We start from the raw sequence: 12,302 nt of genomic DNA, 5'->3' as shown, positions 1-12,302 counted from the left end.
TCCTGTGTGACCTAACAATCTTACTTGCTTGTGTTTGTGCGTGCATGCTGGTTTGTTTGTTTGTTTTTGAGGCAGAAGGAAAATGATTGGAGCTGCATTAAAGGGCCCCTGAAGCGGTTCGGACAAATTTTGTAGACGCGTAGGGTACAGCTTAAGTAGAACATTCGCACCACAATTTAAGTGAAGCGTTACGTATTAATGGAGCTACAAGCGATTAGAAGTTACCCTCCTCCCTAGCCATGCTTTTCCTCCTCAACTTGTTCGCCGAGCGAGCGGGGCTAAGCTCCGCCTTCACTGGTTCAGCGTCACGATGCGACGTCACGTTGTCCACTTCCGGTTGTTTTGAAGCCTGCCCCTGCCCACGCGAGACCTCTCCGCTAGCTGCTTGGCCGTAGACCCCAAGCGAGAGCTATCAAAGCAGCATGCGTTGTGAGCATTCCATCGTAGCGCCGAACGTGTCTTGTATTCCGGTAACCACAGGCAAGCTGGTCATTTCGGCAAATTACTGGAGACATAAACTCAAGCTGATGAAGGAACTTTAGCGTAGACGTACGTGAGCGGCCTGATTGGTCTGCACGGCCCATACACTTGTTGGCGCAGCGCTTAACCAGCCAAACAAATTGCTAATATTGCTCTAACCAAGTGTAAAACGTTTTAAACATTTATAAAAACAACGTGTTCATGATTACACTCCTGCGAAAAATACACACCAGCAGCGAAGAACTTCGTTGCTGCTACTGTGTATGGTTGAGCTCTGTGCCACCAGGTGGCTGCACCGTGCAGACCATTCACATTTGCCCTTCTGCTCATCTCATGGCTCATCCCGTTACGGCACAATCAAGCGGCCAGACTCTGTCCCCTTGCGCTTGCGTTTGCCCTAATACCGGACTCGCGAAACGCTATTGCGTTAGTAATCTTCCGGTGTAAAGTGACAGCCATAAACACGCAAATCCTGGCGCCGATCGAATAGCGGCAGTCCGATGCACAGCAGCCAGTTCGCTCGTACGCTGCCTTGCAGAGGGACACGATGTCGCAGCTTGACATATTGCCAGTCGCTACGTTTGCAGTCCACAAGGCAACAAAGTCGAATCATAGTACTCGTGAAAAGACAGACCAACTCTGACCGCGGAGCTCTCGTCGAAATGGAGTACGTTGTAACACAAGCAGACGACACTTGCTGTGTGCCGGAAGTGCTTAAGGGTACTGAAAAATTATTCTTGTGCATTCTCTTTATGTTACTTTCTTTTCATAAAAACAAATTAACTAACATTCCAACTATTACGAAGGTCACTTCCTTACTATAAAGTTGGAAAAATTATCGATCACGTGCCCAATCGGACAGTTCGCCCCACTGACGTCGTATGGGTGATTTCAGTCATATGGGTAGGGGCGGCTTAAAATTCCGCCGAGCAGTGTGCTGCGATCGGCAGCGATGTGCATTTTTAAAACCTTATAATAAATTATACGCTTTACGCGGGGCACTTAGATGTGTCAATTAATGATCAGGAGGACCTACTCTAACGACTCAGTACATTTGTAGAAAATCGTCAAAAGCGTTTCAGGGTCCCTTTAAGAATCATTTTTGCTTTCTTAGACCTAAAACATGCTGAGCACCATGTACACCATAGAGTAATGCAGCTGCTGGTTGTATCATCAGCAAGTATTTTATAACAACTGCAAGTTGTTCTTAGCTTGCAGTGACTGAGTTGCTTCGTATCCTTCTTTTCATTTGTCTTCAGAACCGGAAAAACGACGAAGCATCGTATGAAAAAATGCTGAAGCTGCGAAGGGACTTAAGTAGAGCAGTGTAAGTATTTGTGCGGAGGTATTGTTCTTTGAACACGACCACGTTTCTGTTTTACAGTCAAGCTGTTTGCCTCTTGATATCTGGCATTTTCCATGTCCATCCATTAATCAAAACTTATCATTATCAGCAATGGCTCACCCCCCCGTAATGCAGAGGCTACAGGCATTCAGCGAAGTGAAGCAAAATGAGCATGAACAGTGTACGTCTCAATAAAGAACAAGCTCCAAACAAGCATCTATCATGATCAGCAATGGCTCATACCCCCGTAAGCAAGCAAAAAAATGCAATGGCTCATACAGCCGTAAGGCAGAGGCTACAAGCGCTCAGCAAAGTGAAGCGAACAGTGCATACGTTAATTAAAATCACCTATATAACCTACAGAACAGCATACGTTTTAATAAAGCATAAGCTCAAAACAAGCATCTGTACCATCAATGAAGCGTTGCACCCCCCCCCCCCCCCCCAGCAGTTGTGATGGTTTTGCAACAGCTTCGTAGGACATCCACTTTCGCATGGTCGGGATGGCGAGTCAACTCTCTCTCTCTCTCTCTCTCTCTCTCCATGGCACACACAAAGAAACAGAATGGCAGCTGTTGTGCGAAGCTTTCACTGGTGTAAGACTATGGGCACCTGCTGAATTAGAGCTGCTGCTTGAGTGCTCAGCTACATGCACTAATCATGACGTTTCAGTACTGGCAAAAAAAGAAATATGCTTGTCAATACTTTTTAATTTGACGGATCTTACACATGAGCATTTCATGCCAAATTATTTAGCTTATCCAGAGTAGTTTATTAGCTGTACAGGAATGCTGGTGGTGATAGACTTGACTACACAAGAACTGATTTCCTAACACGTTTCTTGCATTTCCAGTGCACCTCCAGTGTCAAATGGTGATCCATACTTTCTTAGTCACTTGTCAGTCAGAAACCTCCTTGAGTAGTAGTACATTTGGTCCTAAGATGTTTTGCACCCATGTTGCATTGGACATTCTACTTGTCGAAATGCAGTTTGAAGTTTATCAGAATTGGACTCTTGGTCACACCTACCACCTTATGAATGCCTACACGGATCTGCATTTTTCTTCTTTATTGAATACATATTTTCTTTGAGGTGCTATTGCTTCTGCACTCATGACCTGTCACAGGTTTAGGCTAAGCCAAAATAATTAGTTTCTCTTGTAGTGTGTTTATGCTTAATATACTTATGCATATGTTGCAGGACACTTCTAGAAATGGTCAAGAGGAGAGAAAAGACGAAACGAGAGCACCTCCATCTCACAATAGAAGTGTTTGAAAAGAGGTCAGTGAGCGAATTACCATGGTATTATATGTACAGTATGGATGTTTTGCACGGTTTTGTGCCTTACTGATCAATTTTTTAGAGTTGCTGATGCTTCATGTTGCTGTGTGAAAAGCACCGTCTGAACAGCAAAGTTTCATTCAGAACACATTTGGCTATGTGAACTTTTCACAATTCTCTCAGCATAATAAGTGTACACAAGTAGTAAAAAAAATATGTCGTGGAAGTTCAGCGGTATGTGCTGAGAGGGACAACGAAATAATAGCTTTTGCAGGCACAGGCAGGGATGTTGTACTAGATTGAAGCGCTTTGGACAAGCGCGTCTGACTGCATGCACAATTGTTGAGCATGCTTGGAGGCGATCTCTATTCTGGGGCCAGACTTGGCAAAGCGCTAGCGCGACGCAGTATCTCAGTGCACATCAGCGTAGCATGGACACGCAACACAGTGCTGCTACGCCAGTGAAGACTGGACGCTCATGCACTCATTTCGTCTGGCGCAGTCAGTGTGACCAGCCGCAGCCAATGTGGGAATAGAACATGTCCTCTCTCACACTGAAGCTGCCAGACCAGAGGGCATTGTGGGCTAAATTGGCTGGCCGGCAGTATGCTGGCCTACAGTTTATGCACGCCGTGAAGAGAGCATGCTGAGTTTGCACTTTTGCCAAACAAAAAAGTGCTTGCTCGCCGCACACTTGTATGCACACGCTGCAGTAACAGCTGATTTCTGTGCTGCTGCAGACCACGTTGAACGCCCAGAACTATACAAGTATAAGCTTTTTGCCTGTGCCAAGGCATGCACCAAAAGGGCACATGGCTGTTCCACCACCAATAAAGCAGCATTAATCTCACAAAATTAGGATTTTTGGAATATGTGCTTGGGTATGTGAGCTGGTGACTGTGGTTGTACTTTTAACTTTTAACTTTTTTGAAAATCATTTTTCTTTACAGGTATCAAGTGGGTGACTTCAATGGCCAGATCATGGCAGAAGTCATGGCCATGAAGAATTCCAGGCCAAGCTATGTTTCTGTAAATAATAGTCAATTGTCAAGGCAAGAATCTAGGTTATCAAAGCACCGGGTAAGTACCTGTGCCCTATGCTATATTTCGTATAGTTTCATTGTACGTAACTTGGAACGTTAAAAAAAAAATGAACAAGCCAATCATGTTCTTGTATGCTTATAACATATGTTGACTACTGTAATAGCTACATTCTTGTGGCAATTGTAGCACTGACTTGTCAAAAGTTGTAAGAGATGCACTTAAATGTCATCCCTGTGCTGCCTGCAGCACCTACTTTAAAGCAAAATGGAATTGCCTTTTTTAAAGCAGTGGTAAGCTACAGACTGGCCTGTTCATTTGCATAAGCCAACAACCACTGCAAGCCACGTGCATGCATGTGCCTGTCATCTCTCAAGAGCGCTGACGGTGCTATACAGAGACAGCCGACGTACTCGCTGTTGTAAAAATCCTGGCTGACAAAAGTTTGAACATGACTTACAAATCACTTGGAGGCAATAAAAGTTGCTACAGTTGATGTTGACTCAATTGCTTCGGTTTAGCTTCTGAATGGCACTGAAAAAGTGGGCGACAGATCATGTTGTCAAGTGAAATGCAGCTAATTCCATCGTTCATGGCAATGAGTCACAAAGTTGTTAACATAGTTTGTGTCCAAAAATATGGAGCAAGCCATTGTAATGTGTCCAAATTTTCGGTTGCCATTATACATTGGTCCCACAGAAGTGTGCAGTAGTGCAGAGACAAAGTCTGAATAATTTCAAGTCCAAGAAACCAGTCAGATACAGTGTTTCCGCCTTTGATATGTGTCTTGTTTGAACTTGAATGACTACCTACCAGAGATAATCCTTTAGACATAGATTACAGCAACATGTTTTACTCTTGCATTATTTTAAAGTTGTGTTTATATGAGCTGTAGTACTGCGTCGCTGCGGCATTGGCTAGTAATGGCTACATCAGTACTGTCTCTTGGTGCTGGTATTTGTGGTAGAGGTTTTTCTAGTTTTGACAGCTCCCTAACAAAATCCACGAATCTTAGGCTGACAGGATATTTGTAAATCGTGTTTTTGAAGGAAAGAATTATCGGCCTTGATTCTAATAAATACTGTAATTCTACCTACAGTCTGTTCACAGCCCTCCTGCAGAACAAAGCCTGCTATATTTTTTGCTAACAAAACAAAGGCTGCAGTAGTCATAGTCTTGTGTAGTAAAAACAATTTTGGTATTTTTCACGAAAGCTCAGTATTTTCTGCCTTCATTTGTAGTATTCTTCTAATTATGAGGTTAACAGGTATCCGTAGGTAATTTTCAGGGGTTTTATAAAATTAGTAATCAAGGTTAGGGGACGCAGCCTGCCAGCCATACAAAAGAATGCAAAGGGCCTACAAAGGAGTTTGGGCTTTTGCTTAATACTAAGCCACTTGGATATGATCTTCCTAGAAGCTGTGTATGGTGTTTTCGGGACTGCACACAGCTTCATACTAACATGAGAAACTTGTGTCTTTTTTTCAGTCTGAAGATGGCATACCTCGAAAGAAGCGGGAGTACACCAAGCGTCGAAACAAAGAAATTCCTAGTCTGTGCCCCAGCCAAGTGAGCTATGCCCGTTCAGAGCTGGAAATGGGCCTGTCTGACATGCCCAGCTCAGATGATGAGGCACTATCACCGGTGAGAGCCTGTAACCTGTCTTTCATTCACTGCTCCAGCTGCCTTCGGCTATACGTTTGTTAATACAGTGAAAGCTCGTTAATTCGAACTTCAATAATTCGAATTTATGGATAATTCGAACTGTACGATTTGGTCTGGCCAAGCTCCGCAGAAGTCTATGTATAAAAAAGTCCGTTAATTCGAACGCGAGAAGGTTCCCTCACGGATAATTCGAACTACGCTCGCCTGGCACACGGCCAGAGAAACGCGCCTACTGCCTACACACAAGGCTGTATTGCCTCCGAAACGGGGAGAACGGCGAGAGAAGGCAAAATCGGAAAAAATCTAACCGACGCAGCGTCAGCCAGAAGGCAGCGGCGGCTGCCGCCTCTCCGTTCTACGTAACCTCCGAGACTTCTTGCCCGTTGCGAATCTCGGAGGCTTTGCAAATCTTGTATAGCTGCTAATGTGCGGAGATGGCACGGCAAGCGCCAAAACACAGCGAATCAAGTACGTCGCAGCTGCGCTTGCAATCAAGAACGAACGAATCAGGGCCTTCGCCAACTTCACATGTTCGGCGTCTTTGTCTCGACAGTCTTCATCGGTTGTGTACCTCTGTTTTCAGCATAGGAGGTATCGGCCGTCGCGATTCATTGTGATGGTGTTAAGCCTCGGCTAACGTTCGTTTCGGTGGACATCGGTGGTGTGGCACAGTCAGACTCAGAGCTTCGACTTGAAGATGGCGTGTGCCCGCGGCACACGCCATCACTTTCTGACTCGCCAAATTTCTGACATTCCCTACTGCTTCCCAATCGCAGTGTACTGTTGCTCTCCTTCACTTTCGTTAGTTCGAACTTTCGTTAATTCGAACTGAAGCGGCTTCCCCTTGCGGTTCGAATTAACGAGCTTTTACTGTAGTGTGGTTAGAAGGCATTTTCAAGTGTTAGTTTGGAAAAGTTAGTATGTTTTCTTTGTGTTTATAGAAAGAAATACTCACTTTTTCATTTCTCTATGATTCACAAGCAGCAGTTCGCATTCAGCAAAGTCTAGTCTTGCGAAACTAGATATGTTGCAATGTCCAATTATAAAAAGTAAATGTATACAATGAAATTTACTAATTTTAACTGACAGACAATTTTAACTGCTCAGTTGGCACCAGCAAAGTCATATGAAGTATGTAAATTGGTAAAAACTTTGAATTCAAACTCCGAAAGCCGCTCAGCAGCTATCTCGGACAAATTTCCCTGAACAAGTTAAGCAATCCTAGAAATGTGGCAAAGTTTAAAGCGTGATTTTCTTTTATTGGATGGTTGCTGCATGCTAGCCTGCATAGTGCAAGCAGCAACCAGTCACTTCTATCAGGGAAAACTCGCTGTAGTTTTTATTGAAAGGGAATGAAAATTGCGGTATGGTTGGTTTGAGTAACAGAAAGGTATCATAACGAATCATCTTTGATGCTGTATCGTTGGCTGGATGACCAACTTTCCGGATGCCTGATTTTCCGGACGGCCAATTTTTCAGACAGCTTTGCGGCGCCAACAGGTACCCATAGAGTCAATGTATAAGAACATCTGAAATTTCGGACAAAGAACCCTTTGCCATCAGATTTTCTGGACTTTGCCATGACTGCAGGTCCGAAACGGCATTAAAAAGCTACCACCGCCGCCATTTTGATTACCTCACCGCCTCGAACCGGCGCTCTCGCATGCATATCCGCTAGCAGCTGTAGCCACCACCGCTGCAACGCTAGGCCTAACTGTTTCGACTTCCGGTATTAAGCTTCTTGCCGTTCGGTGCCATGTTTTTCATTGAAAGAATTCAGTGCTGTCAGCAATAGCACCGACTCCGCCGTTGTGGCCCGTGCGATTGGCTTCAAAGTATGGAAAGCACAATGCGTTGCACAATGCTGGTACGCAGTGAAGCATACATGAAGTATTACAGTGAGGCATAACAAACATGGGAAGGTGTAATTGTCACAGGACACAGTGTGTTATGTATTCCTTAATTATACACGCGTGCACCTGCCATCTCCTGTCACAGTACAAGCACCGATATGGCTAATAAGTGTACCGGCTTTCCTTCAGAGCTGTTTCGGATGTGCCTGTGACGATTTGAGCCCTTAATGGCAGTAAAAGACATGCAGTTATTTTTTCGGACTGCCCAATTTTTTGGACGTTTCGTGGCCCCTAGGTAGTTCGAAAAATCGGTTTTTGGTTCTACAGCTGACCAAGAGGATGCTTCAAATGGTTCGTGGGGCAAACGCACGATGGAAGGAGGACGAGAACTGAAAGGACTGATGCATGAAGGAATGAACGAGATTCAAACCATGCCGCCACTTCTTTGAAAGGGCTTGAGCTCAAAAAACAAAGTGTTGGTTTGCGCAAAGATGCAGGTGTCCCCCATCCAAGCTAAAATAAACTCCTTAAAGCAGTGAAACACAACACTGTGGCGTTGTGCCCGGACTAAGAGTATGTCGGGACAGTTGAGATTGACTTTGCAGCTGTTGAGAGAGAATCTGACTTGTGACAAAGTTTGGGCCTCATACCAATGAGCTTGCTAGAATGAGTTGATAGAAGTAGCTCATATTAGAAAATATTTCCTTCTGTATGCATCTCCTTTCTATTCGTATTTGAACATGTTCAACTTGATTTGCAATATGCTTGACCATTTCTTTCGAAGGTATTTTATTTGCTGTGCATTTTACTAACCCCCTTTCTTCTGTTTTCTTTTTGAATAAATTAAACACTACTCCTTACTATTCAAACTGGATTAAGTTGTTTATGTTTTAACATGCTTAGTAGAGATTGACAGCATCAGGCGACATGGTGTCAGCCCCTCTTGGCATAAGACAAAGTTCTGTGTCACTCGAGCAAAACTGAAAACTTGGGAAACTTGGAAATGTCAACTTGGTAGACACCCTAAGTACTACTGCAATGCTGATCGCTAAGTGTGTGAATATATGAACATTTGAATAAGAAATTGAATATTGTCCTATTCAATTAGGTCTTCAAATTGAATAGTCATTATTTGTAGATACATCGGAATCTTATTAACTTGAAACCTCTTGGGGCCCTGAACGACTTTTTATCGAAGTGGAGAAAGGCATTTGCAGTGAAAATAGGCTACAGTTGAACCTCGCAACAATGAAATTGGCAGGGAATACAAAAAAAAAGGTCGCTTTCGCGACAATTTTGTTGTTGCGAAAAGGGGACAGCACAGGTAGGTAATGCATCTCAGAACGATACTTTATTGTCAAAATTCTCGCGAAACTTTTGTGATCACTTTTGTGTGATTTTCATAACTCCGCATCGTATGCAGAGCAACAGCGCTCCACGCAAGCAGCACTATCTCTCCAGTGCACGCTGTCGCCTATAGACACCAACACTTCCAGTGCCGAGCACGAAAGGGATCGTATCTCGTAAGCCTGAAGGCAATCGATCAAGATTATGGCCCCTTCGCGCAAATCTACGTTCGGTGTCGAATCCGCACGTGTTGCCTCTCAGGTAGGACCGAAACCAGCGTTCTTGAAGCAAGGAATGCGTATTCCCGGACAGTCACTTAATCGTGGCCCAATGGGTGGCACTCCACACTGCGACCACGATCTCAAGTTCCATAAACAATTCCACATCGGTGGGACGTTTATTTCCTTGTTCTTGCGGCATTTTGCTCGCCGAGGCTCACATTAAACACTGCACTATGTGTGCAAAAACCGTCGTCACATGTCAGTAGCAACATGTGTGCTGCTTTGACCGGGCGATCATCAAACAAGATGGCGGTCACGACATGTTTCCGGCGCATGCAATCACTCCTGGTGCTTGGTTGATTTTGTAAACAAAAATGGTGGCGGCCAGAAAAGTGTAATGTGGTGGTATTTTACGCAGTTTCAGTGTAAACTAATCACATTTGAGCACATTTTGGAGCCTGCTAGCCTTGCGTGAGTAGGTAATATGTGGGCTTGGGTTCCGGCAAATTTTGTTTATGCGGGATTGTAGTACAGTGAGATTTCGTTGACGAGAGATACGGAATGCATTGAATCCTATGGGTATTCGCTGGGGATACGAAAATGTTTCTTTGTCACGAGAATTTTGTTATTGCGGAGTTTCGCAACAACACCAAAACTCAAACTACCGCCCGCCTGCACGGGAGTGAACTAGCGCTAAAACAAGCCATGCAACGAAAACAGAGAGAGTGAGGTGTGCGAAAAAAATTCCCTCTATTACCACATAGTGGCAGCAGCACATGACAGAAAAGAAAAAGTTGGGAAATTGGTGCATTTTTTAAACGTACAGATGGCGCCGTAAATATACGGCATTGACCATTTTCGACTTGTTCGCGGCGCGCTTCATTGCATTGCTTTGTGCATGCCTGACTGCGTAACGCCCCTATATTGCCACAAAACTGACTTTTGGTAATCGGCATTAGGTATTGTTGTAGATCCTTTCTGTGCTTTCCACGCCTTGATGTCATCAACGAGGATGACGAAGGTGTACTCAGTGCTATTACTGACAGAGGCGAATCCTTTGAATGAGAAACACAGCACCAAACAACAAGAAGTGTAATAACGAACATCAAATCAGCTAGGCCTAACGACAGCACAAAACAACTTCTACAGCACACAACAATAGGCATGCGAGTGCACTGATTCAAGACTGCGAGATAATCAAAATTGTGGCTGTCGTGACTTCGTTTAACGCCGTTTCATACCTGCGGTCACAACGAAAAGTAAGAAAAATCACAGTAGAGGGCTTCAGTGTCCGAAATTTCACGCATCCTTATATATTGGCTCTATGGAGGTGCCACAAAGGCATCTGAATTACCAGGCATGTCCGAAAAATCTGTCGTTGACTGTAGTTAATGTTCCAATTTCCGACCTTCTGTAAGGTGTCTCACACAGAACACACATTCAGTAAACTTGACAAAACTCACTGAAGAATTGAAAATTTGTAATCCATTAGGTCAAAAGTAGTGTGCTTTTCATTTTTCTGAAGGTGCAAGAAAACTGGGGAAACTGCTAAATCTTCATTGGACAGAATTAATTGGCACCTGAGGAGGGTAGAAGTATGGCTTGTTGTCGGATGTAACACCACAGCGCATATGTGATTATAATGGGACCTTGCCTACATGCTCTGCTGTTTGTGCTCAGGTCACATCGCCATCTGACAATGAAGACGAAAACGATCCGGATGGTCCTTATGCTTTCAGAAGAAAGAAGTACTGCAACTACCATGCTGTAAGTTTTTTATGCTCAGCTGCCTCTTACTCGCCTTTTCTTTAGAGCAAGAAATTTGGCATCGGTGTGTTTCTCAAGCAAATTGCCACTTCAGTGATGCACAGCGTGTTTAAAGCATCATTAAAACAGTACTGTCATCACTTGTGCATTGAGTGTGCCTACCTTTAAGAACTCGGCACATGGTTGTTATTGTTGGTGCTGTAATATTGAAAGAAAAGTTCTTGAAGCCTGTTAAGTTCATTCTTTGCTTCTTAGAATGTAACATAGTCCATCTTTACCAATAAACAGCAATAGAATGTACTATGCACCATTACTTCAGCTGTCTTGGTGTCCTAACCACTTCGTGTTACACTGTTTCTTTTTCTTTTTTTTCTTTTTTTTTTTTTTTTTTTTTTTTTTTTTTTTTTTGTACAGCCCCTTTTGGAGCGGCTCGGGAACTACCCCTGGTGTAGCCCTGAGGAAGGAGGTGCGGGAGAGCGCAAGTACCGCTACTGCCTAACCACCTTGACCGTACCAAAGCCTCACTGCATTGGTTTCGCCCGCCGGAGGATAGGCAGAGGTGGCAGGTGAGGCAGTCGCTTCCTTCACACATTAGTAACTCCAAAACAGTTTTGCAGCGGTAGCCTACTGTAGATTGTTTCAGCCCCGTTCGTGTCCATATATACTTAGCTGAGTATTACCTAGATTAGTCATTTAATGTGACAGCAGGCACGTACCCAGGGGTGGGGAGAGGGGCAGGAACCAGTTTCTCGGCTCACACGGCAGGCATCTAGTAAAGGAGGCATTGGCCCAGCATTGCACTATCGTTGGGCCGACCCGTGGCGGAGGTGAAGCAGGCATTAAGCATTCCCCATATGCTGGCCGATCCCGAAGATAGTGAAATACTGGGACCATCCAAAGGTAGTGCAGTGCCGGGCCGATCCACGGCAGAGGTTAACCAGGCGTTAAGCACTCCCCACACGTGGGTGAAGCACTTTGCTTTTCGTTCGATAGCTTTGACTGTCGTCAGCTCTCGCTGCCATTCCATCTTCACAGAGTGGCATGGTTGTCAATTTTTCACTCCTTTTGGATGGCGGTAGTTATAGGCATCTCCTGGGGTGTGAAGGCCAGGGGTGCGAAGGCCAGTTTTCTCATCGATTCGGTGCCCGCGTAATTAACTCGAGATGGGTTCAGTTGTCACCATATATTCAATGATCACGCGCATCGCTGTTGCCTTGTTAGTTCAACCTTCTTTGTTTAGACTAATCCAGGGACCAGAAAAGCAATTCGGTACGTAGTCAGCTGGTCCGTATGCTCGAGGA

At 44.5% G+C, this 12,302-nt stretch overlaps 1 protein-coding gene across 1 annotated transcript in view; it reads left to right on the top strand.

Moving 5' to 3' along the window:
• Window positions 1-12,302, top strand: part of E(Pc) (Enhancer of Polycomb) — an 86,168-nt gene that overhangs the window by 58,932 nt on the left and 14,934 nt on the right. The window contains exons 6-11 of the mRNA XM_065431925.1: window positions 1,740-1,807; window positions 3,027-3,107; window positions 4,058-4,187; window positions 5,637-5,792; window positions 10,915-11,001; window positions 11,416-11,567. Of these exons, the coding sequence (XP_065287997.1) occupies window positions 1,740-1,807; window positions 3,027-3,107; window positions 4,058-4,187; window positions 5,637-5,792; window positions 10,915-11,001; window positions 11,416-11,567 (674 nt within the window). The remainder of the gene's footprint in view (window positions 1-1,739; window positions 1,808-3,026; window positions 3,108-4,057; window positions 4,188-5,636; window positions 5,793-10,914; window positions 11,002-11,415; window positions 11,568-12,302) is intronic.

Source organism: Dermacentor albipictus, chromosome 4 (genome assembly GCF_038994185.2).
Source record: "Dermacentor albipictus isolate Rhodes 1998 colony chromosome 4, USDA_Dalb.pri_finalv2, whole genome shotgun sequence".
NCBI classification, from domain to species: domain Eukaryota; kingdom Metazoa; phylum Arthropoda; class Arachnida; order Ixodida; family Ixodidae; genus Dermacentor; species Dermacentor albipictus.
Note: the sequence above shows the minus strand (reverse complement) of the source record. Positions and strands in the feature narration are given on the sequence as shown.